The sequence below is a fragment of the Aquila chrysaetos genome, chromosome 1, assembly GCF_900496995.4.
Source record: "Aquila chrysaetos chrysaetos chromosome 1, bAquChr1.4, whole genome shotgun sequence".
In the NCBI taxonomy this organism is placed as follows: domain Eukaryota; kingdom Metazoa; phylum Chordata; class Aves; order Accipitriformes; family Accipitridae; genus Aquila; species Aquila chrysaetos.
Window position 1 is genome coordinate 81,957,163 of NC_044004.1, and position 26,810 is coordinate 81,983,972.

Sequence of the window (26,810 nt, forward strand, 5' to 3'; positions counted from 1 at the left end):
GAAAAGCCCCGCGGCGCCGCCCGCGCATGCGCAGCGCGGCAGCGGGCGCGCCGCCCTCGGCGCACGTGATTTCCTTCTGGCGGCGGGGCGCGGTGACGTCGCGCGGGCTGCGGCGGGAAGTTTCGAACGCGGGGAGGGAGCGCGGTGACAGCGGTCGCCATGATCCTGCGCGCCCGCCCGGGACAGGTGGGTAGGACCGGGGTTTTCGTTGGGGCCCTCAGCCGGAGTGACAGCTCCCGGGGGTCGGCTTACGGCGACGGGTGTCCCCCAGGGGCGAGGTTCTGCGGCGGGGCGGCGCTCGCTCTAACTCTGGGAAGCCCCCGGACTTGGATCTAACGCCGCCGTGCTGAGGGAAATGTTTGTGGCTGATGGGCTAAAAAGGGCTTACCGAGCCTGCCTCGGCTGTGTGGGGAAGGTGGATGTAGCAGATCTGTGTGAATGTGTGGTAGCAGCGTTCCTATTCACCCCTGTTCCCGTGGCGTCCCGTACCGAGTTACAGTTAGCGTTCGCATTCATCCAGCTGCTTTTAATAGCTAAAGGACTAATTCTGTGTCCTTTAAGGGTGTCCATTTCCAGAGTTTCGCACCTTACTAAACACCGGGAGACTGCCAAGAGGGTGGCAGCCGTCAGAAACAGCGTTAATCTCTCTCCCTTCTTAATATAAACTGTTTCTCACTAACCCACAGTGTAAGAGGAGCTGGCAGTCTTACCTTGTCTCTTGTGATCGCGTTCGTTGCAGTGCTGCTAACGGATTGAACTGAGGTCGCAAGTGCAGCTCTCTAAACGCAGATGCAAATGGCAGTACTGATCAAATATTATAAGCCAGTACGTACAGGAGTAAGTCACAGCTTCTGGAGATGAGTTGCTTTTGTAATGATTTGTTCCTGGTTTCATCATCAAGGGCTATTTTAAAAGTTATTGTGATCTAACTTTAAATATGTAGAGGCTTGACTGCATGGGTGGCTGGTTTTGAGAGTCAGTCGTCTTGAACGTGAATTAAGCATGCATGACCAAGTCCAGAGTCAATAAACTCGTGACAAAATTATTCTGTTAATAGATTCTATGGTATTTTTTTGCTGCAAGTAAACATGTTTAGGATAATTTGTTAATTCTGAATAGCAATACGATCGCTGGAGTTTTCAGAGTTGCCAGCCATTTGTTTAAATGAGTGAATTCCCATGAAAGTTAGAAAATATGTTGGCATCTATAAAAAAGCCACTTTTTACCTCTAGCCTTGCTGTTAGATTATCTTTGACGTTTCTCTTCAAAATGCCCGCATCAGCCGTACCCCACTGTTTTGACATTGTCTTGCATCTAGCTCTCTTCTTTTGAGGGGGAAAAAAAATAATGAACTGACATCTGGGATTTTTTGTTAACACATGTCCTTCACAACTCTGGTCGATTCTGAAGATTTCCTTTTCTCTCAGGCTGTATGAAGATGTGAATATTTGTGAAACAAGCTGTTGGATGACTGTTTTGCCAAAGCGATGGCTTCTCAAGAATTTACTGTAAGTGATTTTTAAGACTGTGTACAATTAAGTAGAAATACATTAAAAGACACTGTAGCTGCTCTATTATTTAAACATTTTCTTACTGATTATTATTTCAACATCTTACACATTTAAAACAGGTATTATACACTCACCAAAAAATGAAAAAATCAAAAACGTGGCAAGATGGAATTCTGAGGATTAGAACTGGTGGAAATAAGGTGAACAACTCTGATTTAATATCATCTGCTATTGCTGGACTGTTAGCGGCAATCTAGTTGATCTGTGAAATAAAATTAGTTATTTCAAATTCTATTTTTTCATTGCAGGCTATCTTGTTTGATGATAAAGGACAATGTTTGGAGAGTATTTTTATAAAATCTCAGGTATATTTTTTTCAGTGTGTTTTTTATTTTTATGCTTGACTGTGGTTTGTGTTTCAGGAAGCATTTCAAACTTTTGTTTGGTAGCTAAGGTAGTACTTTCTCTTATTGTGGATATGGAAGACTGCTGCAATGCAAATAATGGAAAGCAAAAACAACTTTATTGATAAGTCTTTATGTTTTTCTGGAACCAGTGTAGAGGTTTTATGGAGTTTTATTCCTTTGGGGTAAAAGCAGTGTATTACAGTGATATATTAAACAAGCCTACTTTGAAGCTAAATGCTAATGCTTTCTCATATATGTATATTTTAATCTAAGTATTCATATGGCAGGCTGTGATATACTGGGTGTAAATTTCTGAAATTTTTATATACAAGTATTTACAAGACTATATTCAGAAGACTCTTTCTTATATAGCACTACTATGTACACACTGGTGCTTTCTCTTTTCTAGGTGAATGTTGGAGATAATTTAGAAAGTGAACGATACTTGATCACAGTTGAAGCAGTAAAAGTTAATGAAAAATGTTTTGAAGATCAGCCAAGGAAAGCAGAAACGCCAGCAGTGGATAGAAATGGCGTAAAATCTGGTGTTCTACCTCCAAGACATCTGTCTGTTGGCTTGAAACGGAAGTTTACGGTATGTCTTTGTTTCAAAAGTTATGTCTGATGTTAACATCCATTTTAAAACACAAAAGGCACATCTTTTAATGAACGGTAAATATATAGATTATGTCTTCCTGGTTTTTTGGAACTGTAAGCCAGAATGTGTTACCTGTAGCTATTTTTTCCAGAGTCTACTAAATCTGTTTGGTTTAGCAGGATTGGTATTGCTAAGGCTGCAGTGAAAAAACGCAAGGCCTTGAGATTATGTCTATACACCTGTGGAATTGTCATGTGCTTCTTGATCAGAATATATTTTATGGAGCGTGCCCTGTTTTCAGTGTTTAATTACAAAACGTGAAGTTGATTTCTCAGTAGAATTAATTTACAATTTCTCCCGTAGGGTTTCCAAGGGCCACGGCAAGTTGAAAAGAAAATATCAACAATGGAAGATGGAGAAAACCCAACAATATTGCCTTTATCTAAGCATTGTCAGGGTACTTTTCCATCCAAGTTTTATGTTACCTCTCCGTTATTTTCTACGATTTGCAAGAAGGATGCAGAAACAAATCTATCTGCAGACTTTCATGAAGATGTGCGTACGGATAATGATGGAGAACATACGTCTCTCTCGTCACTGCTTTCAGCTCCATTTCTTGGCAGATGTGAGGAGACAGAGAGGCAAAACTCTGATCGGTCCATTGTGAAGCCAGAATCTCCTCCAGTTACTGGGCACACCAAATCTAGTAGTCAGACAGCTGGTCACGGGGCAGTGTCATGCAACATCAGGAGCACAGCACAGATAATAGCTCTTTTGGAGTCTAAACCAACACAAGGATGCAGAGATCAAACATCGTCTGAGGTCACAGAATGTCTTTTTAGGTCTCAGGCATCAGAAAATGCAGATAGTTTATACAGACAAAAACCCTCAATCCTACCTGCTTTTTCAGGCAACCCTGCCAAAAGACTCATTCAAAATATTCAGCATCTGCCTTTTACGAAGGGAACTGTAAATGATAAAAAAGAATGGAATGCTGAAATGCTTTTAAATTCAGCTGAACAACCTTGTGATAAAGAAGCCACAGGACAGAGACATGACAAAAAGGCATATAATTTAAGTCAAGACTTACAAGATCCGTGCAATACAAATAGTTGCTTCCTACCTGAATCCACCCGAAGTAGAAGGAGTGACAGTCAGTTTGTCCCATCCTCAGGTGACGTTTCATGTTCAGTAAGTCCAATCACCTTCGAAAAAAATCTCTCCAGATACAGGGAGGATTCATCTGTGAAGTTGCAAAGTGAGCTTCAGCCAAGACAAAATTCAGAAAGAATACCTAGTGACCAGGAGCTCTCTGTGGACGTAACATTGACTAAAATTGGATTTGTAAAGGAGGAATTAAGTATGCATGGCAAAGACTGTGGTCCAGATGAACAGGTGATGGAGGTTAACTTTAATCTAATGGAGGCTTTTGATTTTAATGACACAGACAATGAAGACCTGTGTGAAAGAGATGTGAATAAGTTCACCGAAGGAGACATGCTTTCACAAAGTCCACGTTGCTTAAAGGGAGAAGATGTAGCACAAAATGCTGCATTGAGACTTCATTCTTGCTGTGAAGTAGTGACGCACAGTAAAAACGAAGAAGTCAAATGTTCAACGTTTGACGGAGAAAATGGTGGAAATAACTGCACTGAGGGTATACCATCTCAGCTTTGTGACAACGATGTTGGAGATACAGGGAGAACTGCAGAAGACTCTGCAAACCAGACCAGAATTGAAGTGGAACTTTTGGGTAATGGACACAATGTAAGAGAGACTAATGACAGTCAATTAAGTATTGAAGCCACAAACAATAAGAAGGATATTGATGGCTGTGCAGCGCATACCATTGATGGCACATCATGGATAAATAGCAAGCACTCTGATCTTTTGCCTGGTGACACAAATGTTAATGAATGTCCCCCTAAAACTAGTATGTTTGAGAAAACTGAAAGTATTTCATGTATTTCTACCAGCAGAATAATCTCTGCAATGGACAAAAGGACTGAAGAAGATGTACAGCTTGAATGCATTAAATCCCCAGATGTTGATTTAGAACACTTCTGGGGTACTAGGAGTGATGACATTAAACCAGGTAGTCCTTTGCTGGCTTTGTCACAAAAATCAGAGCCTAGCTATGGCTCATTCCAATATATCACAGAAGGCCATCAAAAGGTATTTGGCATTTCACATAAGGAAGATACTCTCATTTCCAGAAATTCTATCTATCCTTTAAGAAATGGCCGTTTGTCTCTAGAGGAAACGGCAATAGGTAAAACCGAGTTTGAAAATGCAGAGAGCATAAATGCCTTTCATGAAGCCTGCAAAGGTGAAGGACTAGGAACAGATTGCCTCAAATGCACAGCAATGGCTGAAAATTCATCAGACCTTCCTGATTTGGTAAAAAATATCGCTCTTCTAAGAGCTTTGACTCAACATAGTACACCATTAGAAAGCTTACAAGAGATGGAGGAAAATAATAGTGTATTATATGAAGCAGAGACTTCTAAAGAGATATTTGAACCGCCTGTGAAAGATGAAGGTTAGGTCAGCTGCTATTTTACAGTGAATTCTGTATGACTCTGCCTATTTGACTTATGTATTCTTATCTCTCCTGTTGGACAATTCATATTCAGAAACCATACTTGGGGAGTGATGTGTTATAAAGGTTCCCTCATGCAATTTTTAGTGTTTAAAGCAACAATGCAGGCTCCAAGTCTGTGTCTTTGTTTGCTTTAGTTCAGTTAAATCCTAACTGTGCAATTATTTGCGTGGGTAAGGTTTGCAAGCCCGGTAAATATTCAGATGTTTTCATGTAAAAAGAATACTATAACGGTAACTTATTATGGTTTTCCATCTCTTATAGCTATAAAACAGTTTACAGAAATGCCTTACTCAGAAAGTATACAGGCATCTTCCTGTTCATACTTTGATTCTTCTGGCCTTATGGTAACCAATTTTTTACTACATATATCTATCTGTACAAGATGAATTCATTTTCCACCAGGCTTCTTGAATAAAATTCTTGGTTTGTGAAACTATGGAAGTGGAGCTAGAAATTGCTTAGAGGCATCAACTAAGAAGCTAATAGTAAACAGAAGATGTCCTCTTGCAGACCCTATTGCCAATGAATGTTCAGGAGGCCTAATGTATGACAAGAAACTTAATGCAAATTGTAGTATTTAGTTATGTTTAATGTCATTAGTATGTCTGGTACTTCTCCTTCCCTACCCCATCTTCTTGTACCATCTATTTTTTCTGTTCTTTCACTATGTTTTTTTGAATGCGTGGCTGTCCTAGGAATTTTAGCACTTGGGTTGAAATATACTTGCAGATCTGTTTGTGCTTTATGCTTCACGTTGATTTTTGTCCAATGCTATGGATAGTCTTTTTCTTTCAATCCATCCAAAGTGAAAGAAAGATTTTGGATTAAATTATTCTCTTTTTCCTGTCCCATTTGAAAAGCAAACCTAGTTTCTTATCCTATTAGGGATTGTTCTGGATTCTAAATAAAAAGGCTGTAATTTAAAATGCTTTCTCTTGTATAAATACAAGAAATTTCTTAGCTTAACTTTTCACTTTAAATGGTTATTAAATTGTTGGAGTAATTAGCTTTTGATACTTGTTTTCTGCAGCCCAACTGTGTGGACAATTTATTACAGAAAACAATAGCAGTGGCCCAAAGAGACCCTAGGACGCTTGACTGCCAACCAAAGGTACAATTTCTGTGGAACTGAAGTATAATGAATAGTGTTTCTTAACTTTCAAGTCAGTGGTTTGCTGTTTTCAATATATTACAAGAAGTCCTAATAAATATTTAACCAGTCTCATAATGGGCTTCTCATTGCTTTTTAGTACATTTGTGTGTGGGAAGTTTTCCACTGAGAGTTTTAAACTCAAATTTTACAATACAAAAAGACTAAACATACTACATCAGGATATCGATTTTCTGTTGACAGACTTGTGCAAAAACTTTATTGCTGCTGACTTGCAGGAGTGCAAGAGAAAGAGAAAAGCATAGATTTTTTTTTTTCCTCTTCTGCAGTTTCCAAAAGATTATTTTTGTTGTGTGTAAGAAAAATACCTTTATTGACTGTAGATAGTTCCAGAACATTACTTATTTTCAGTTAATGATGATTCCAATATATTGCGTAGCCTGTTGTGTTTCAAGGGCACCAAGTAAAGGGATCAGCAGCTAGTGAGATAATGTTGAGAGCTCCCTGCTCACAGCTAGGATGGCAGCAGTACCAAAATAATATGGAGTTTGCAGCCGAAAGATTTTTGTCACCCCTGTTTTCAAGGAAGTATGTCATTTCTGACTTCAGACAGGTAAAACATTTTTTCCAAAGTTATTCTTACTAACCTTAGCGCAAGCAAGTATCCTGTAAATGTAGGATAAAAGAGGGCTCATTTTTAGAATGCTACAATCGTATCAAAATCACTAAGAACCGAATACAGTGCTTTGTGGTTAAAACTCTGCAGTTAGACAATTTTTTTTACTCATCTTTGTCATAGGACTATGCATTTGCAAGATGTAACTTTTTTTTTTTCCTCTGGTCAGTTTCACTTTGAAAAATGTACATGGTCATAATGTATAATAGTAAACAGAGAGAGATTTCTAGAGAAAAGTGGCAGAGGGCTTTTATAATGATTGTTTCCTGGTGTTAGCAGTATATATACATTCATCTCAACTGGATTTGAAATTTGGTATATAATTGTTAGAGAGTTCCAAAGCAAGGGTGAAAACTTTCTTGGATTATGATGCTATTCCTCCTGGATGCAAAGAAACATGACATGCAGTGTTAAATAAAGAATTTTTTTCTAATGCAGTATATATTTCAGTATTTGATATTTCATTATTTTACTTCCAGAACAGGCTAGAGATACTGAAGAATTATATCTAGAAATAAGATTTAGAAATAAGAGTCACACAAAGATAATACTTATATAGGCGATAAACAGTTTAATTTCTAACAAGTTTTTTGTTTATACTTTTTTGGTGAAGTCTCCAGGCTCAAGAAGTCTTCATGAGGATGATATCAACTTTATCAGACAAGAAAAATTTCAAAAGAAGTCTAACATTATTAAAGAGTCAAGAATAGATCAGCCCTGTAAGTGAAAGTAAAAGTAGAATGGCAGTGATTGGCCTCAGAACAATTATTCCCCATGACTTCTGTCCTTTGCCTATTTTTCCTAGTATCGGCAATGAATGTGTATTCTGAAGTTCCACCACAGACAATGTCAGGCTCACCTTCACGTTCTGATTTGAGACAAATGCAGTGGACTTCATGGGAACCTGACAAGGTGTGAATTGACTGTCGCTTCTAGATCTTTTTGGCTTTATTTCCTGTGTGTTCATGGTAGCAATTTCTTATTTTTGAAACTCTTTTGTCTCAAGTCTGAGAGACGTTTCAATTGTTTAGAATGATGAGAGAGAAACAATAGTGACAAAAGAGCTATAATTAAGGTTTTTTTTCCAGTCATTCACTTGACATGTTAATTCATCATCTGTAGATGATTTCGTCAGTAGAACTGACTTCCTCACTTGATCCAGACTCTACAATTTCTCCAGCTTCAGGAAGTGAGGAAACTGTCAGAGACATACAGGAGCCCCTGATACACAGGATCTTGCCAAGTGAACCAGAACTTGCAGAAATTTTTTTCAGTAAGAAATTACAGTTTATAATTGCACTTTACAATAGTTTTGCTAGAAAATCTTTGAGGATTTTTGAAGCACAGTGAGTTGCACTATAAAAGGCAGTTACCCTGGGCACTGAAATATACTGAGATATGTCTGGGTAACTACAGAGTTTGATTTGTGTTTATCACACATTTTTCATAGGGGCGTGTGTTACTTTTTTAAAGCATGATTTTAAACAGTGTTTTCCAAATTGCTGAATTAGCCTTGAATTCCATGCCTTGCCCCCTGCCCCAATTATATTCTCCTGAAAGAGACTTCGGAAGAGTGATTTAGTTTTATAAAGAAAAATCAGCTTCTAGTTCGGGGGAAAAAACAGCTGTAACCTAAGCTTCTGATTCATACTAATGTTTTCATTTATTTGCCTGCTTTTAGTTTTCTTCCATATTCAGCTGTCCTCTGACCCACTTCCAGTGGACACCTATCAATGACTGTCATTCCTTATTGATAGTGAATTTAGTCAAAAGGATGCTTGTGGTACTGGAAGCCTATTTATCCACATTGGTTAATGTTAATTTACACAGTTTTGTGGGTGATCTTTTTGGAAAAAGGAGCAAATGTTAAGCTGTTTGTTTTCCAGTTGGCAGTTGTGACTGACCTACCAAGAATATCAGATTAATGACCTCCAAAACACAATAATGCTTAAATAATTTCTACCAAACACTTTCTTTTATACAAGTAGCATGCCTACAGAAATGTGTTCTGAATATAGGGATTTAAGTATTAAAAGAATCACAGTTGAAATCACTCATGACCTATGGAAATTTGGTGTGGTACTGCAGAGGCATGATACAAAGAGCTTTCGAATTAGAAGACAGGATGTAAAAGGAAGAACTTGAAATTCTTTGCTTGTCTTAGTTTTTTGTACCTCTGAAGTTAATGTGCCATCCCTAAGTGCTACAAGTTGCTTGTAAGATGTATTTGCCCTACAGCACGGGAGAAACCCAGCTATCCAGAGGAAGGCAACTTCTCAAGATTCAAACCGACAGTTAAAACACGAACTCCATTTGTCACTCTTCCTGCCACTGAGAAGATTTCTGACGCAGTTTATCCAACTGACAGAGAGCAGGTCCAGCGATCTTTTGGCTCTTCAGCAGTCCATTTAGGCAACAAGTCACCGGTATTTCCTATTAGTGCTTTTGGCCCTGAGGACAGAAATTATGAAACCTCTGTGTTTGGAGAATATATGGAAGACAGAGAAAGGGAATCCGTACAACCAGTGTTCCCTAATGTGACTGCACAATATAGACAAAGCAAGTGGCTAAAATACCAAAACAGTGCTCAGTGTGACTTGATAACTCAAAACAGCGATGATGGGGAAGTGACTGATGACATCTGTGCTGAGGACATCCTTGGAATGCCGCTGGGTGACACAGGAGAGAGCAGTGCTGTGAATAAAAGTGCTCCCGGCTCCACACCTCTACTGACAGCAAAGAGCATGCTTGGTAAACGCTGTGCAAATACCAGCAATCAAGATTTGATTTCAGAGAGGAAGTTACTTTCTCTGCACTTAAGTCAGACACCTTTGGCTGAAGCAACACAAAAGGTGTTAAGTCATCTGAGCTGCCACACTGTAACAGGAGACGGCCAGGTGTGTAACTGTTCAAGCAAATACAGTTATAAGTGACAGAAACACATTTTTCTGGACAAAGTAACTGCATTTATCTGATTTCCTGCAAGATATTATCAGTGTGATTGGATGAAATGTTTCTACATACGTAGTAACACAAAAGAGTCTCAGCTACAGAACAGCAGCTGCTAATGTATTTTTTTACGTGCCGTGACTAATCCTTTGTAAAGGTAATTCCTTGGCACACATAGTGCCAGATTTAGATTTTTAATCTGAATGTTGATGGCAGGAAGATGAAATGAAAGCTGTTGGGCTATTTTGTCACCTATAATTGGTAAGAACATGTTTTCAAGAAGTGTTTTTCTTAATTGTGAAATCAGCATTGTTTTAATGAACACCCATATCTTGCTTCAAAGCATAGTCTCTGATTTTAAAGTATTTTGAATTTCCTCAGTTTTAATTGAGGAAAAGTAAGTTATGGCATTGAGTAAGCACCTAAAAAATTGGCACAGCTGTTTGTGACCAGTAGACTGTCTTAAACAAATGGAGTAAATTGGGAAAAAAACCAAACCAACCACAAGTCAAGTTTTAAGTCAAGAAATGCCTGTGTTTGAGAGTTATTGAAAATGTTAGATTTTCCTCTTTTTTTTTTGACACAAACTTAGTATGCTGTGTTTTCTAGTTCTTTACAACTGTACAGTAAAATATTCATGTGAAATAGAGGTGGGGAAATAACTAGTGTATTTCATATACACACTGGTATACACATTGTGTGTGTTTTTATATATATATAAAATCCATGTATATTGCATGTTAAAAAGCTTATGATAAGAGTTATCATTATGATGCCCACTGCAGCGTAGATGGAAGAATCTCCTCAGGACTAGCTGGGATGGCAGGCAAAGGGATAGCTTGTGGTGTGCACACTTTTATCCAAAGCTCTCTAGTCTGGTTCTTCCTTCCCTAACCTTGTACTACCTTTGCTATAGTTTCATCTGATGGATTTATTTCTGTGCAGAAATGGTGTTAAAAATGGGGTTTATGTGCTCCTTCCCATGTCTAGGGCTGAAAACATGATTCTGAATTACGTCATTTACTCTAAAGCCTTTGAAAGTATTGTCTATGTTACTATAAATGCAGGCTGTTTGTCAAGGGGCAAATTTTAACTTCATGGTACATCCTAAATGGCAGTCCAAGCTCTATGCTATAGCTCCAGGTGTACTTAATTTTACTCCTATTGGCAGTCGGATTGTATACATGCTCCTGTACTTATGGATAACAAAGCCGGCAAACATTTGTGGTGAAGGGGATTTGTATTTTGCTTTTAGAAAACTGATTCTTTATTGGCAGTCTTCATGTTCAAACTTCTGGTTGCAGAATGAGGCCCTGAATTTTTTCTGTTTAGTTGTACTTAGTAATGAGACACAATATAGAAAAGCAAAAAAGGAAAAAGAGAAGAAAAATGGATAGGTTTTGGCTTATCTGTACAGTAGCCGTTTATCAGAATTTGTCTCATTTGGGGCTCTGCAAGTTTTAATGGTTTATTTTTCTTTTTTGTAGGACATAACAATTTCTGAGTTGTCTTTTCCTAATGTGGATAAAGTAAAATACGCTAATCTTCCTAAAAGAAAGGTTTCCATACCAACTGTGTTTCAGTCGCATGTTCACTACAAACAGATCTTTAAAGCTGCTCTGACAGGTATGTCTAACACGATGGTATATAAAATGCTGTCATTATTAAACAGCATATTTCTGAAGCTTCACAAAGCAGGATGAGAAGGAGAGAGATAGTCAATGTCAGCTATTGGAACAACTGTGCGCATTTGGGTTTGGATATATATACTGAAATATGTTCAGTCTATACCCAAAATTGCAAAGGCAAACCAAAAGACCAGTATGCTTCTGTTCAACTATGTAACCTTGTGCCTGTTTACCAGTCTTTAGATTCCTATCTAAGCCTTCCCCCCGCCCTCCCCCCCCCCCCTCCCCCCCCAGTTATTTAGTGTTTGGATTGTTTGCAGTCATATACTTAAATGTGATTTGAATGAAAGTAGGGCAGTTAGAACAAATTAATTGCATGTGCAATATGTGAATTTTGCAGGTCACGTGGTTTCTTTTAGGACGCAGATTAACTATTTTGATTTAGGTTTGGAATTGAAAGTTTCAAATGAAAATGTATTTGTTTGAATGTTCTGTACTTGTGTAATCATTTTAAGGCTGTACTAATTATTCTTTTATTCTCCTCTCTATGTCAAGAGCAATTAAACATAATGCTGTTTGACTTGTCACAAAGATTACACAATGCTCTTTCAAAAGTGGATATATCATTTCACACTTCATTAAAAGATGGGCAAAGTGAGAGCAAAGCAAGCTGCGTTCCACTCTGCAATCACATGCAACCTGCTAAGCTTGTTACGGTTAAAAAAGAAGGCCAAAACAAGGTGCTGTTTATTCCTTATTTGTTTACAGTTTGGGGTGTTAGTTTGGCATATAGAGACCATATTGTGTGAACAATTACAGATTGAAGTGATGTGTTATAGAGATCACTTTTAAGGTGAGTTGTAGTATCCACTAGTGTCCAGTGTTGTTGATGTAATAGTTTTTTCCATACGGAAACAGTTTTATATATGTAGAGAGAAAGACTTGAATTTATAATTTTCCAGGTTATAAGGGATTTTTGTCAGGTATGATTACACACACTGGTTTCAGGAGCTGAGAGTTTTGGGAGCACACTTGTGTTTTTCAGTGAAACACAGTGAAAACACAGGTGTTTATCTGATTATTTCTATAGCAGTGAGTACTGATCCATTGCTTTACTTTTTTTTTTTTTTAATTGTTTGTTTTAATGTGCTGACGGTCTTTTTTTTCTTTTCCTTCTTCCCCCCCCCCCCCCCCCCAGGGTCGTTTGTTCTATACCTGTGATGCCCCAAAAGCTGAGCAGTGTTCGTTTTTCAAGTGGATAGAAGATGTGAACCCCACACAGATAAAATCCAGACCTAGTGTAGTGCTTCATGATATAAAGAGTATTGGGACATACCTCAGAAGTCAAAAGATTTCTCTCTGTGAGGGATGCCAGCTTTTGGTGAGGTATTCTGAAACGCTATGCACTTTTCACAAGTGCTATGTGAATTGCAGGATTATTTATAAATGTTCCAGTAGCTCGGGATTTCAGTAGGATTTAACAGACAGTTTCACTAAGTATGTTTAAAGAGGCTACAGTTCTGTGTAGAAATGTAAAAGCCACATTAGTGAAGGAATAGTATTCACAGCAATGGCATTTCAGATCTGCGTTCTTTTCAGCAAGAATCAACACTGCTTACCAGCAACTTGATAACTGCTTAATGAAATTCCTTATGATTGTTGCATTTGAATTACTGTTCATTTAATCTTGCGTAAGAGAATTAGATTTATTCTCTTGGTGATTCTAATTTTAATGTTAGAAGTTGTATCAAAGGCTATTCTGTGCTGCTTAACTGTAGGGGAAACAATTTAATTATGGCTGAATATGAAAGAAGTATTTTGCAGTCAAGATACGTGTATTTAAAACTTGGTAATGCAAGATGATGAACAACCACCAAGATCTGCGCTGTATAATTTGGTCCAGTCTGTGGAGATTTCTTATTTTTGGTGGCGAATCCAAAATGTGCCAATTGTTTACATACTTTTTCTTAAAATTGCAATTTAACAGGAAAGCCTTCGAAATTCAAACACAGCGGTGTAGGAAGTTCAAGAAAATGATGAATACACCTGCCAGGTTTGATGGCGATTCCAAAACCAAATTATACCTCAAACTGAGCAGAAAGGAGCATTATTCTCTCTATAGCAAAGGTAAACAAATCTTAAGCATCAGAAGAATTGTCCATGTCATGTTGTGCCTTTTTAAAGTTTTAATTTGTAATCTAAAGAGAAAAACTGAATCCTGTTTTAAAACTCCTGGCAAGCCTGATCGTTCAATTCTCGTTCTAGAAAGGCAATGAAGTTTCTCATTAATTCATCTTTTCTTGTAAACGTTCAACTACCTTAGAGAAATATATAAATTCCATGTCCTTGGGTTTGGAGTGTATTAAGTCTTTGAACCGTGACGTTTCAGGAAAGCCCAGTATTCAAGCAGATGATATTTAAGGAAAACTTGATGTAAATCACTGAAATGTCACAAAGTTGGAGGACATTCAGTGATTTGACCCAGATATTCTCAATAGTTCATTTCACTTCAGTAATTTTTTAATTGATACCCATATTTTTATATTTTGTTCACTTTACTGTTCAAAATGATACAAAAGAATTTAGGCAAACGTGTTTGTGCACACTTTACGTACAGACTGAAATGTTCTAACAAATCAGGGTTTTGTAACTATAAATTCTGAAGCTCTGCATGGGCAAATTATTGCACCATTATTGCTCCTAACTTTGAAGTCTGCCTTGCTGTGCTCTGCAATATATGATATAGGAATAGCGTAGTGAGCTTTAGTCTCATCAGCTGTGCTAAATAAAACAGAACATTTGCAGGCTCCAGTATGTGTTGGTTTTGAAAGGGAAGGGAAAATGTACATTTATTTCAGTACTTGCTGTTCTTTGGCAAAAGTGTAGTTCACTAGATTTGTAGTGTTCTTCAGTGATTTGTTCCAAATAGTCTCAAAATGGATAATACTTCAGATTTGCCAGAAGTCAAATGCTGCTAAGTGCACCAGGAGAGAACTTCAGAGTTGCCATCAATTTCAGACAGTAAGTCCTAGAAGAATTGCAAATTACATATTCATTCTTTTAGAACTGAACTAACACTTAGTTAGGACTTTCTAATATCCCCCACTTTCACATTAGCGGTGGTTTAATATGCAGCATAGTAAATGCTGAGGTATTTTGTCCAGCTTCATTTTTTTTAAAAAACAGCAGTAGAAGCTTATGAGAACTCTATATTTTTTTGACAGATGATATTTGGGTTGTTTCGAAGACTCTGAACTTTGATCCCCTTGATACTTTCATTGCATGTAGTGCTTTCTTTGGACCATCCTCCAACAATGAAGTAGAATTACTACCACTGAAAGGCTACTGTCCCTCAAACTGGCGATCAAATAGTGAGTTCTACACCAAATAATTCAGAATTGTGGGAAACAACTATTGAGGGAAAAATCTGGCCAGCAATGAAGGATGACATTAGAATTTATCAAATCTAATACATTATTTTATTTATAGTATTTCTTTTCCTTTATTTTTGAATATGTAATTTGAATGCATGAGTAGTTAATGCAATTAAACCTGCAAAGTAGCTGGTAAGAAATTCTAAATGGGTGATGAAGAAATGAGGGTAATATAAATAATGTAGTAAATAATATAATACAGAATGCAAATTGACTGTCAGAGTGTAGGTAACAGGAATTTGTTGTTACTGTCCTTGAAAAACAAATGAACAGAAACCCCAAACAACTCATGATGGAAAATTTATATTTATATAAAAAGCAACATATTAAATCTGATTTGGCTGTCCCGACGTTCCTTTCTGTGCCCTTGTTACAGTCTAGAATGACTAAAAAATTGGTGTTTCCAGATTCAGTAAAAGCAAATCTGTGTAGTTTTAGTGATTTTAATCATTGTACTTTAAAAAGAAAATATAGCTAAACCTAGCATTGATGGTTTTTAATGAACTGCTGACCTTTTTAGTCTTTAGCAAGCTGTTCCCAATTAAGTTGCAGCCACCCTTCTTTTTGGTTTTAACATTTTTGCTTGGGGTATTTTTGTAATATTTTGTCATCACTGTTTTGGAAACAGTAAGGTTAGCAGGCCTTAAGTGCAGAGAGAAACAGTGGGAGTCTGCTATAGATGTCACAGAAAAATGACAAATGTGCAGCATTTGTCATCAAAATGTGTGCATTTTGCATCAAACATGATGCAAAAGCTTTTTATTTTTGCTCTTGAATTGAGCTAAAGTTTTGGGGTTTTTTTTTTTGTAAAAGAAAAAGATAAAGAATGCATTATGTAGTCATTCTGGAGCTAGTAATAATATACCTCTGCTTACTTTCTTTTAATGCAGTATGAAAATTGTGTGCTTGATCGCAAAAGGCTTTATTCATAGCACTTAACCTTAAGCAGCTAAGTTGAGTGTTTTAAGTTAACAAATTATTCTTTTTAGGCTTTCTGTGTAATCAGTAGGGAGAGAGTTCCTGCAAAGCACAATTCAGTGAGTCTACATCAAACTCTTCTGAATTACATTCAGAAGACTGAAAAATATAGAGAAAAAAAATACAGAATAGCACACAAGTTCTTTGTGGGCATACACGCTGTCAAAATCATGGGCTTCAAATGCAATTGGAGACTAAGTTTTGTTTGTTCCCTGACTGTGAGTTGCAGGACTGGATCTATTGAGCAGTCAGGGTCTGGAAGAGTTAATATATAGTTTTGCAGTCTTAATGCTGTTGAATCACAGCATTTTAATTTTTGTTAGGAAATTTTTGGTCCTAACTCTTTGATCATAACTACAGATTATTTCATAATTCTATAACCATTACAAATCTAAAACCCTAAGTTATATGAAAATAAAGCTTTAAGTAATGTTTAGTTGTAGGCAGCAATAAACAACAGCAAAACAGAGGTATGTGGGTTACTAAACATATTAGAAACCTGTTACTTAGGCGATCCCTGAGCCGCAGAACGTTAGGAAACTGGCAGTGAATACAGAAAAATATAATTGAATACTTGTTCCGTTCTTATACCCTCCCCTAGGCATCCACTTTTGTACACTTTGGAAATAAGCTAGATGGAACTTGAGTCTGGCCCATTGGAGTTGTTCTTACGTTCCTGTTTTTTTTAAGAAAGCATCTGCTTAGCTATTGTGATACAGATGGTATACTTACAAAAGTCACCTCTTAAATTCCAAAGCCTTCTAAATACCTCGAGTGTTTCTAAAATGAGTAAGGATTTTTATCTAAGCTTCCTTTCCAGAAGGTTTCTAATGTTGGAATCACAAATACTTCAAAATAACACACCTTGTAAAGAAGGGCTAATAGGTCTCTCCTCATCTATAATAATCAGTCAGACATGGTAATTGGGTTAATTTGGCTTCTGTTACAGGAGGCTAATGACTCTTTTGGCATTTTGTAATTCATTTTTCTAGCTGATTTGAAGTTTTGGCTAATTTAATTTTTTTCTAATTTTATTTTTCTGTGGCCTTTTCAGCGTTTGTTCATGCCTTGCTGGTTTGTAATGCTAGTGGTGAGCTTACATCTCTAAGAAATATGGAGGAGCACTTCAATCCATCTACATTACCACTAGTACCATACCTACTAAAAATGTAAGTTATGGTTTCAGTGATACTGTGAACATAGAATATGTCAGTAGGTACAGAAAAAACCACAACAAAAGTACCATTGAGTTTGCCGTATTAAAAAGTGGATGAGGAAAACTAAAATCAGAAAAACAGTGCAAGGAATGAACTGTTGACAATGCAACTTTTAGTTATGCGGAAATGAAAATATGTCGGTTGCTTCACTCTAACTCGATTGTAAGGGTTTTTTCTCCTTAAAACTTACCTGCAGCCCATGTTTTACAACCTAGAGATTAATATTGGGCATTATTATGATCATTAGACTGATAGTGCACTCACCGACTGATCTGTATTAAGTTAAAGTATATGCTTCATGGGGGTTCAGTGGAACTGTTTTTCCTTCCCAATTTTTAGAGTCACTCGACACAAAACCTAAAAATAAAATATTTTCTCAACGAGTCGGAGCGAATAGGTGTATTTCCAAGAGCTGCTTATGATTCACTGTATAAAACAAGTAATTAAATGAATCTCTGCTACCTCTGACTATGTTCTTCTACCACTCTTAATTCTGTCAGTCTCATGGCCTTAGAGTAAGTCAGACTGTAAGTGTTAACATACAGCAAAAATGATAGAACCCAAAAGCCTGTTTCATATGATCCAGCTTTCACCCAGGGAAGTAATAAGGGGTAGGAATATACAGCCCAGGTGTATGTCAGGGTGCAGGGGGCAGCAACTTTTAATTCCGTCAGCTGTTAATCATAAAGCCTCAGCATTTCAATGTCAGGTGAGTAAGAATATCAGAACTATGAGATACAAATTATACATATGCAGTATTATACTGCAACTTTTGACCATTGTGTTTTTTCTTAGGAATTTTGATTCTAAAAATGCTACTAGTAGTGTCAACAAAAGAAAATTTATTCCACCTGCCATCAGTCTGAAACGCACAATGATGTATGGACCTGTCAGCACTGAAGTGGCAATGGGACTAGCTAAAAAGATGATCCAAACATTCTCGTTGAACCCAGATCAAGCTACATCACTGATTCAGATAGCTCAAATGATGACCTCATGTGAAAATATCAAACCAGTGGAAGAACATCAGAACTTCCCTATCACAATCATACGTGGTATGAAGCAAATAATTGTGAAATTTGCTGCTATTGTATCTTTCCAAAATTCTAGTTAATATGTGATGCCAGTGTTAGTGAAAAATCCCTAAATTCTCTCAGTGATGAAACAGTAGACTTGTTTTCTTAAGCATATAGTTACAATTCCAGGCAGACTTAAAGGGAGATCGTTATGTCTAGGTAAATGTTGACTTATTTTGAATGTGGCACAAAAGATGAGCTTGAATAAACTGCCTCTGTGTATGGAATATCCTTTTATACTCCTTTGTAACGCTGCTGTCCTCATCTACTCTATGCATTTCCTGAAAATTCATTTCTTGAATGAGGCCTCTCTGATAATGACCTTGACGTTATAACATCCATTCTATCAGCAGAGAGCTTTTGATCCTTGAATTTGCATTCGGCCTTTTGCAGGATTTTACAGAGTTCTTTCCTAGCAAGATCTACACAAAACCAGAGTTATTTACTGTCTTCTGCTTATTTATTTTCATATTAAACCCACTTTTTGTCATGTATCAGCTTTGCTAAATTATCATATAATTTTTTTTCTATTACACATTATTCCTTGCTGTTTTCTACTTTCTTCTATCTTTGTTTTACCCCTTTTCGACATGTACAAAAAGGCTAGTAACATCTTAGTTCAAAGATTATTTTTTTTTTAAATCAGTATTGAAAAGCAGTTACCATAAACGTAAGTTTTCAGATTCTGTCAATGTAAATACGTTGACAGTAATGACACTCTTAGTACAGATATCACTAGACTTAAATTGCCTGAGCTTTTGTTAGGCTGTCAGGCACATTGATGTAGTTAAAATTATTAGTCATTCCAAAATAATTATCTCCCGAATTCCTTATTCTGTACCTGAGGACATGGTATGAGGGATGTGCATGCAGATACTTGTAGTATTTCAATGTATTGATGAGACTCCTCAGCAAGTAATGCATGTATTCAATGAGAAAATTTAGGAAAAATACCTTAGCTTCCCCTCTTCTGTAGTTTTTTGTAAACTTACTGCAGGCAGTAAATGCAAAGTGTAAGAAACTGATTGCCCCTGGATACTTAGAGCTGCTGAAGCAAGCACGTGCAATGTTTTGACGGGAATCACAGCATAATATTTCATAAGATAAACTTAAGTTATAACAATTGATTAGAACTGTACCTTCTGGAAAATTTCCCTGTGTAACTTTGGCTTTTTCTTCCAAAATACCAGGTGTTTTTGGGGCTGGAAAGAGCTATCTGCTGTCCGTTGTGATTTTGTTCCTAGTCCAGCTCTTTGAGAGCAGTGAAGCTATGGAGGGTCCAAGGCCAGCTCCATGGAAACTTCTGATTGCTTCTTCCACTAATGTTGCTGTTGACAGGATACTGCTGGGGTAGGTTACTGAGATTTTTACAGACTATTGTTCCAAAAACAATAATGCACTTATACGGTAAAGATAATTGTGTTGATATTTGCAGTGTAACACTCCAAAAAGATTGCATTCTTTCCCTAGAAAGTGTCACACACGGGCTTTAATTTTACCCTTGCTCCTTTGCACAGCATGCGTATGCTAGAAGACTGTAAGGTTAGCTGCGTGAATTTACATGAGACTAATATTGGGCTCTAGTCTCATCAGATGTACTATTAAAATCCATCACAACAGAAAGTAGTATTGCTCAGGAATCTTTTGGAAGTAGCAGTGGGGGCAGGGGAAGGAGGGATAGAGAGGGAGAGGCAGTCAGACTTGGGAAGCTTCAGCATGAAGCTAACATGAAATACAATTCATGGTTTGGAAGGATAAAGGAAGGAAGGGAAAGTACAAATGGAAGACTATTTATGAGAGGAGGATCATAAAGGCATTAGGTGTTTTTGAGACAAATCATGATGAGGTTAATTTCTTTTGATTTACTTGAATTGTGGCCCGAGTTACTTCATCTGGTTAATCACAGAAGTTTGTGTTCTTCTGTGTTCTGATGTGTCTGTTAGCCTTTTTAGAACCACTTCTAAATTTTTCAAAATTCCTTTTTACATTTCTGTAACATGTATCTTCTCTTTTTCTTTGAAGTCTACTTGATCTTGGATTTGAGGATTTTATCAGAGTGGGAAGTATTAGGAAAATCACCAAAGCAATTCTTCCCCATAGGTAAGAATCTTAATCTTTCAGGGATCTGTAGCGATTCTGAGCTTCATGATAGTATGCATGCTGTAAAATTACTATTTTGAACTACTTAAAAATGTGATTGTAATATGCGTATCTCAGGGTTGTGTCTGTCGTCACGCCGTGTCTGCCCCCGCACGGTAGAGAAATTTTACCTTGATTTGGGAATGTCACTTGCTGCTGAATAGAGCTAATGCTTTTAAATGGGAAGTGGTAGACTTCCCATTAAAACTGCCAGAATAATGGCAGTTACAGATTTGGGAGTTGACACAAGGAGGAGAAGCAGAACGGACAGACTTGAAATAGATATGTACTGCTGTAGTGATAAGAACTAGGAGGAAGTAATCATAAATTTAATGTGCGGAGAATTAATGGTAACAACTCATGAATGCTGTACTACTTACCCCAGTTATCTTTGCTATAGTGTTCTGGGGTTTGTCCTTTAACTACTTAAAAGTAAGCAATATGCATGGTACTTTCAACATAATTTGAGAGAACAAAGTAAAGTTCAAGATGAACAAAGATTAAATTTCCATTCCTTGGCGTTAGTAGCATACCAAGGGTATAAAATGGTATGAGAATGAGAAAATTCTCAGTTCTACTCCACTCTGAAATCAGCTGTGTACTTGGAGAAGTCATTTACTACATGTATGTCTCTGGCTGGGGTGGTAGGGTCTGAGCTGGTGGAATAAAGGTCTGTTTTAAAATACGTATTACACTAGTCTATCTCAGCTGGATTTGGGATAGATTAGTACTTGTTGTAAAGTACTGTCATGTATGATTATTTTTCTATATTGGATGTTCACCGAACACTGAAAGCACTGTTATTTTCAATCATTGTAATGCACGTTATAAAATCTTTTTGAAGTTTACATGCTGGCTCAGGAAATGAAAATGAGCAGTTAAAAGAGCTGCTTGCTCTCATGAAGGAAGACTTAACTCCAGTTGAAAAAATATACGTAAGGAAGAGTATTGAGCAACATAAACTGGGGACCAATAAAACTATACTGCAACAGGTACAGTCAAAGTGACGGGATGGGAAAGTGGGGATTCGCTACGTCTTATCCGCAAGGCCCAGCAAACGGAAACTGGGAATCCCCTCTCACACCTGCCAAGCTCCTAGTTTTGAAAAATAAAATGAATGTTAGGACTAGGATAGGTTTGATTCCACAGGTATAGCTTAGTGTCTTACCTGTGTATGACTTCTCTGAGTTGAACCTGCAGTTCCTGTTTAGTGATCAGAAGCCCTTTTTGAACTTCATTGCAATCTGATTTAATATTACCAATCTAGTTTACACGGCGGGGAGAGAAAAATGTCTGAGCACAGCTAGTCTGCACTGTCACCTTGAAACTAAAATTTTTATACTCATAAAGGCAAAAGATAAGGACTCAGCTAAATCTATCCTAGAGTTGAGTATCAACTGCCAAGAGGATTTCAAATGTATTTTAAGTAACTTTTCATCCAAGTATTACCTTCTAGGATTACTACTTCCTGTAGAAACATTTTCTCAATTTCTGGTCTTTCCAGTTATTTGCCTTTTCTCCTCAGTCCTAGACTCAAAAAATCCCCTCTTGTTGTAGAGCAATTTGTAACAAAGGAGATCTGAGCAATTTGTTTCTTCTGCTTATTCCCAGTGGTCAATGCTGCCACTTTTGCTGCTGGGGATTAGAAGGTTTTGGAGGTGTAATCTGAACTCTCTCTGTACCAGACCAGATCTGGTCTTAAAATACATGAATCAATGAATGGCTTTAATGTATAAACACCCCAAGCATAAGAAATGGTAACCTTGGATCCCTCTCCGTGCATACACAGGGCCTTTTACTGGAAGTTAGAATATAATTTTTTGAGACCCAGCCAGCATAACACAGGATGTAGTAGAAGTGCTAAAAATTAATTTAGGTATATTCTGCCGCCGCAGCTATAGTTATGTACTGCACAGAGATTGACTATTAAATGATCTTAACTTTTTGTCTGCCCATTTCCCCCTCACTAATACCAAAGGTGAAAGTGGTTGGAGTGACCTGTGCTGCCTGCCCGTTTCCTTGTCTGAATACTCTTAAGTTTCCTGTAGTGATGCTGGATGAGTGCAGTCAGATGACTGAACCCGCTTCTCTCCTTCCTATTGCAAGGTACAGCCTTCCTTTTGTGTTTCAGCAGAGAAATAACTCCTAGTTAGCAGTGACACAACCTCAAATAATTGCCAAGCTTGCACATCTTTTTAAGAACATGAACTCCAAGGTCTCACCTTAGAAAGGAAGAGGAGTAATTTTAAATTGAGGCCTGCTCTTACGTGCCTTCCTTGAGTTACCATGTTATTTTAACTGTGGAAAGAGGGTGATGGACAAGGGAGCCTGATGGAAAGCAACCTGTGATATATAAACACAACACACGCTTTTGTTATGAATAGTCTGACATCCTTTTTAGAACTTTTTTTTTTTTTTTTAAACATTCTTATTTAGGTTTCAGTGTGAAAAGCTAGTCCTTGTTGGAGACCCTAAGCAATTACCACCAACTATTCAAGGGTCTGAGAGTGTTCATGAAAACGGATTGGAGCAGACTCTCTTTGACCGCCTTTGCTTAATGGTAGGTACTACTAACCACATCTTTAGCAAAGAGGGAGGGTGAAATTGTAGGTCCACTGAAGTCACTAAAAGAGTTCTGGTTTAGATGTCAGAGGATCAGTGTTTCAGCCTGTTTTTCAATTAAGCATTCTAGTGCCTTTCTCTGTAAATGTTATTTTCACAGTGCAGGGAAATTTGTAACTATAACAAATGTGAAGCAAGAATGGACTGAAAAACAGTAACAGATTCTGCCTTCTGATCTTTTTGTGCAGTTTTCAATCCAGGTGAAAGAATCGGGGGCTACAGTATTTGTTCTAACTTTTGCTGAAGTGAGTGTATGAAGGTTAAGCCAGCTTACTGCAGGAATTGTTTCCACTTATTTCTTGTTTGACCTAGGTGGCATTGCAAAATATTTAGTTACTCTTTTTCTTAGTCACACTTTCTATATCATACTTCTTTAGGGACATAAACCAATACTTCTTCGGACACAGTACCGATGTCACCCTGCTATTAGTGCCATAGCCAACGAGCTGTTCTATGAAGGAAATCTGATAGATGGTGTTTCTGAGAAAGATAGAAGTCCTTTATTGGATTGGCTTCCAACGCTATGTTTTTATAGTGTTAATGGGGTGGAGCAAGTAAGTTTTTAAACATTTCTTAAAAAGTCAATATTGTAGTTTTTCCTCTGTTCTGTTTCTTTTTGCATTCTGCTGTTTGTGAGCGCTAAACTGGAAATCTTCTTCCCTAATTTCAGATTGAAAGAGACAACAGCTTTTATAACGTGGCAGAAGTTCATTTTACAGTCAAGCTCATCCAGTCTCTGATTGCAAGTGGAATAGAAGGATCTGCAATTGGTGTGATTACTCTTTATAAATCACAGATGTGTAAGGTTTGTGTAATGTATCATCAATAAAACAGTTTTCTTAAATGTATTTGTTTATTCTAAATATAGGCTCCGTTTCAACTAGGAAGAGTCAACAAGAAGTGAGAAACAAATGCTGGAGAGGTAAACTAGAGTTTACCATAAGTTCTCTTTCTTATTTAAAAAAATAAAAATCTATTTTTTTTTCCTCTAAAATCAGTCAAAATCTTTTCATTCAAGCATATGATTAAAAAAAAAAACACTTTCCATTTGTTTTCCTTCCATATGGACACTCAGAAAATCGGCAAATTAAATAGTATATAATTTTCATACGGAAATCAGGGGCTGCTACAAACTGGTATGTGTGACAAGGACAGGTAACAGAGGTGTCTGCTTAGCAAGGTTGCAGTTGTACCTCACCCAGTCATCATCCAAGGCATGACATGGGCTGCTGTGATTAGTAAGCGAAAGTACTGGTTGCCACACTGCATGCGCCAGCGTTTTGTCAAATACAGGTTCGTTGCGTAGCATTTTCCTGTGATTAGCTGAGGTTTTACTGTCGTCGTACCCTCTAGTTTCTTAGTTTGCGTCTTGTGTAGACTCAGATTTGTTGAGTGTGTTCGCTCAAAACAAGTGATTGACTGTGAGCAGCATAACTCATCACCATCCATATTCTTTTTGTCTACAGATTCAGAATTTGCTTAGTGGCGTACACTCTGAGGCTTTTGAAATTAAAGCTGTCCAGGTGTCCACTGTAGACGCGTTCCAAGGAGCTGAGAAGGAGATCATTGTTTTGTCATGTGTAAGAACAAGACAAATCGGGTTCATAGACTCGGAAAAGAGAATGAACGTTGCACTAACGAGAGCAAAGAGGCATTTGTTGATTGTTGGAAATCTGGCCTGTTTAAGTAGGAACAGACTGTGGGGAAGAGTAATTCATCACTGCAAAGGTAATTATTTTCTTCTCCTGTATTTCTGAAACCATGCAGCTCATCTTCTTTAATTAAACTATGTATTATAGCGTATATAAACTATATAGTTTATATATAAAGTATATAGTATGCATATTATATAAAACAGTATATTTATTACATGTAAAATACGGTATATTGCAGGAAAATGCAAGTATTTGCAAGTGTGTGAGTTGCATGTTTGCAGTTTTATCTGCAAACTGGTTTTATACTTGAAGGGTATTTGTTATCCAGTAACGGGACTTCTTTTTCTTCTTTTGATGCCACCAGATAGCTACACAAACAGCATCCTAGTAAGGAGAGCTGAAACCCGTTGCTGCATTTCTAGTCCTTTCAGTTTGCTTTTACACAGTAGACCCAGGTAGAAACAAGTTGCAAACAAATTCTTCTATACAGCAGTATTTCTGAATAGGTAGTACTTAAATAAAGGAGAGAAAAATGCCTAGCATCTTTCTGCAACTAGGGGCTCGTTGTTTTTGGAAGATAAATTTTGAGCTGCTGGAAAAAACCCCAATGCTATTGGAGTTAGGTAGGGGAGGGGGTAGGGCCTCACCTTAGCAGATACTCCACAGGGAGCGCTCAGTCTCTAAAGCAGCTGCTAACAAATCACTGCAAGAATAGGTACCAAAAGAGTAATAATTTTATTTACCTATTGGTTGACATCAAAGTTGGACTCTGAAGAAGAACAATTTTCAAAGTAGAAATATTATAGCCATTTGATAGGCTTTGGGAAATAAGATGTTTGCATCACCACAGACTAATTACACGATGGATGCTGTAAAGCAAGATGTAATTATCCTGTTTATTGCTGCTTTTAGGATGGGAAAATGGATTACAACACGTAAGCCAGTGTGAGCAGCAGCTAAACAACATTCTGAAGTGTTATTTGGAGAAACGAAAGGAAAAGGAACAGAATAAGAAAAAGGAAAAATAAAATGTGTGCCTATTTTGTGAAGAAATTATGAATAGCGTGTGTAAAAATTATCAGAAGGATGGCAGATCTAATATTTATAGTTAAAGTGGGAAATTTTTGTTTGTATCTCAGTGCACTGATCCTTCTGTTTTGACCCTTGTTTGTGTGACTAAAAATGAATAAAGTAACTTTATCTGCTTGATAACTGAAATCCGTTTATGCTTACAAAATACCTAATTGTATTATTAGTGTTTCATTATTCTTCAGATAAGATACACACGTAACACCATCTCTTAGAACAATTCTGTCATCTTGCATATTTACAAATGGGTGACATCTGGGAAGGAGCATGGCTAAAACAATTAAAAGGATAGTTAAAACACAGAGTAATTTCTTCAAGAAAAATTACATGTCCTTGGTCTATTAAATCCTGGAATGTCAACAAAACAAAATGAGACCGGATTGACCTGTATCTAGATTTTTTTACAGGTTTTAGGATAAGATCACTCGGCTCTCTTTCGAAACTACAAAAAAGCAGAATGATTTTGGTTTGGAAAAAGAGTGCTGTTGTGTCAGAAACTCTCCGACAAGAAAAAAAGTTCATCATCTTTACCATGGCACAAGCCTGTCCGTAGGCTGTCTCAGAGGTGTATAGGGGAGGCTCAGTGGTTACTGTACAAACGGTGGGGCGAAGTGGGCTAAGTATGGACATCGTAAAATTTCTAGATGCTGTTAAACTTCTTCCAGAGAAGACTCTGAGGTACACCAGAGAGCCTGCATCCCAATAGCGCTGAAGTTACTCGAAGTAATCTTCTGCTTTCTTTTTATGCAGCTTCGCAATAAATCACCTGGTGAGGAGCTTGTTGCATTCAGTGATGCATTTGTTCCCGGAAAGAAATCAGAATTGTGGGGAACACTGAACTTCAGAACACTTGCAGCACGTGAGCTGACGATGGGACTGGTTAGCCCAGGATGATGTAAGGAGAGGGGATAAGGAGGAAGGAGGGAAAGCTTATCTTTAGGAAGCTAACTGAGGTTCTTGCTATGGAAGTAAACGTGTGTGGGTTGGGAGTGGATCGGTCAGTGAATCGGACCAGGAATCTTCCCTAGCTGCCCTGGGTCACCCTTTGGAGGTGAGGGTCAGTGCTGTAGCTCGAGCAGCCTTTGGGAAGGACGTCGCCTCGCTATCAGGGGGTG

At 37.6% G+C, this 26,810-nt stretch overlaps 2 protein-coding genes across 3 annotated transcripts in view; one reads left to right on the forward strand and one right to left on the reverse strand.

Annotated features, from left to right (window-relative positions):
* LARP7 (La ribonucleoprotein 7, transcriptional regulator) overlaps positions 1-26,810 on the reverse strand; it is a 57,308-nt gene that overhangs the window by 30,177 nt on the left and 321 nt on the right. The window lies entirely within an intron of this gene.
* ZGRF1 (zinc finger GRF-type containing 1) lies at positions 61-25,815 on the forward strand. 2 transcript variants are annotated; one of them, XM_041122067.1, is made up of 29 exons: positions 61-186; positions 740-837; positions 1,428-1,508; positions 1,631-1,711; positions 1,820-1,876; positions 2,328-2,513; positions 2,880-5,058; positions 5,383-5,465; positions 6,152-6,232; positions 7,522-7,627; positions 7,714-7,820; positions 8,031-8,181; positions 9,147-9,805; positions 11,345-11,483; positions 12,041-12,225; positions 12,684-12,871; positions 13,473-13,612; positions 14,710-14,856; positions 16,952-17,066; positions 17,910-18,169; positions 19,381-19,540; positions 20,213-20,290; positions 21,174-21,321; positions 22,308-22,435; positions 22,766-22,889; positions 23,329-23,505; positions 23,622-23,756; positions 24,418-24,679; positions 25,519-25,815. In XM_041122067.1, the coding sequence occupies exons 3-29, from the start codon at positions 1,488-1,490 to the stop codon at positions 25,632-25,634; spliced, it is 6,213 nt and encodes a 2,070-aa protein (XP_040978001.1). In that variant the 5' UTR covers positions 61-186; positions 740-837; positions 1,428-1,487; the 3' UTR covers positions 25,635-25,815. The 2 variants fall into 2 exon arrangements, with proteins under 2 accessions (XP_040978001.1, XP_040978007.1); XM_041122073.1 differs by lacking the exon at positions 5,383-5,465 and having other exon boundaries at positions 62-186; positions 2,880-4,691; positions 23,622-23,762.

Coding starts and splice junctions, on each gene's coding strand:
- ZGRF1 (XM_041122067.1), top strand. CDS start 1,488: ATGGCTTCTCAAGAATTTACT. Junction 22,436..22,765: donor TCTCTCCTTCCTATTGCAAG/GTACAGCCTTCC, acceptor ATTCTTATTTAG/GTTTCAGTGTGAAAAGCTAG. Junction 24,680..25,518: donor AGTAATTCATCACTGCAAAG/GTAATTATTTTC, acceptor TGCTGCTTTTAG/GATGGGAAAATGGATTACAA.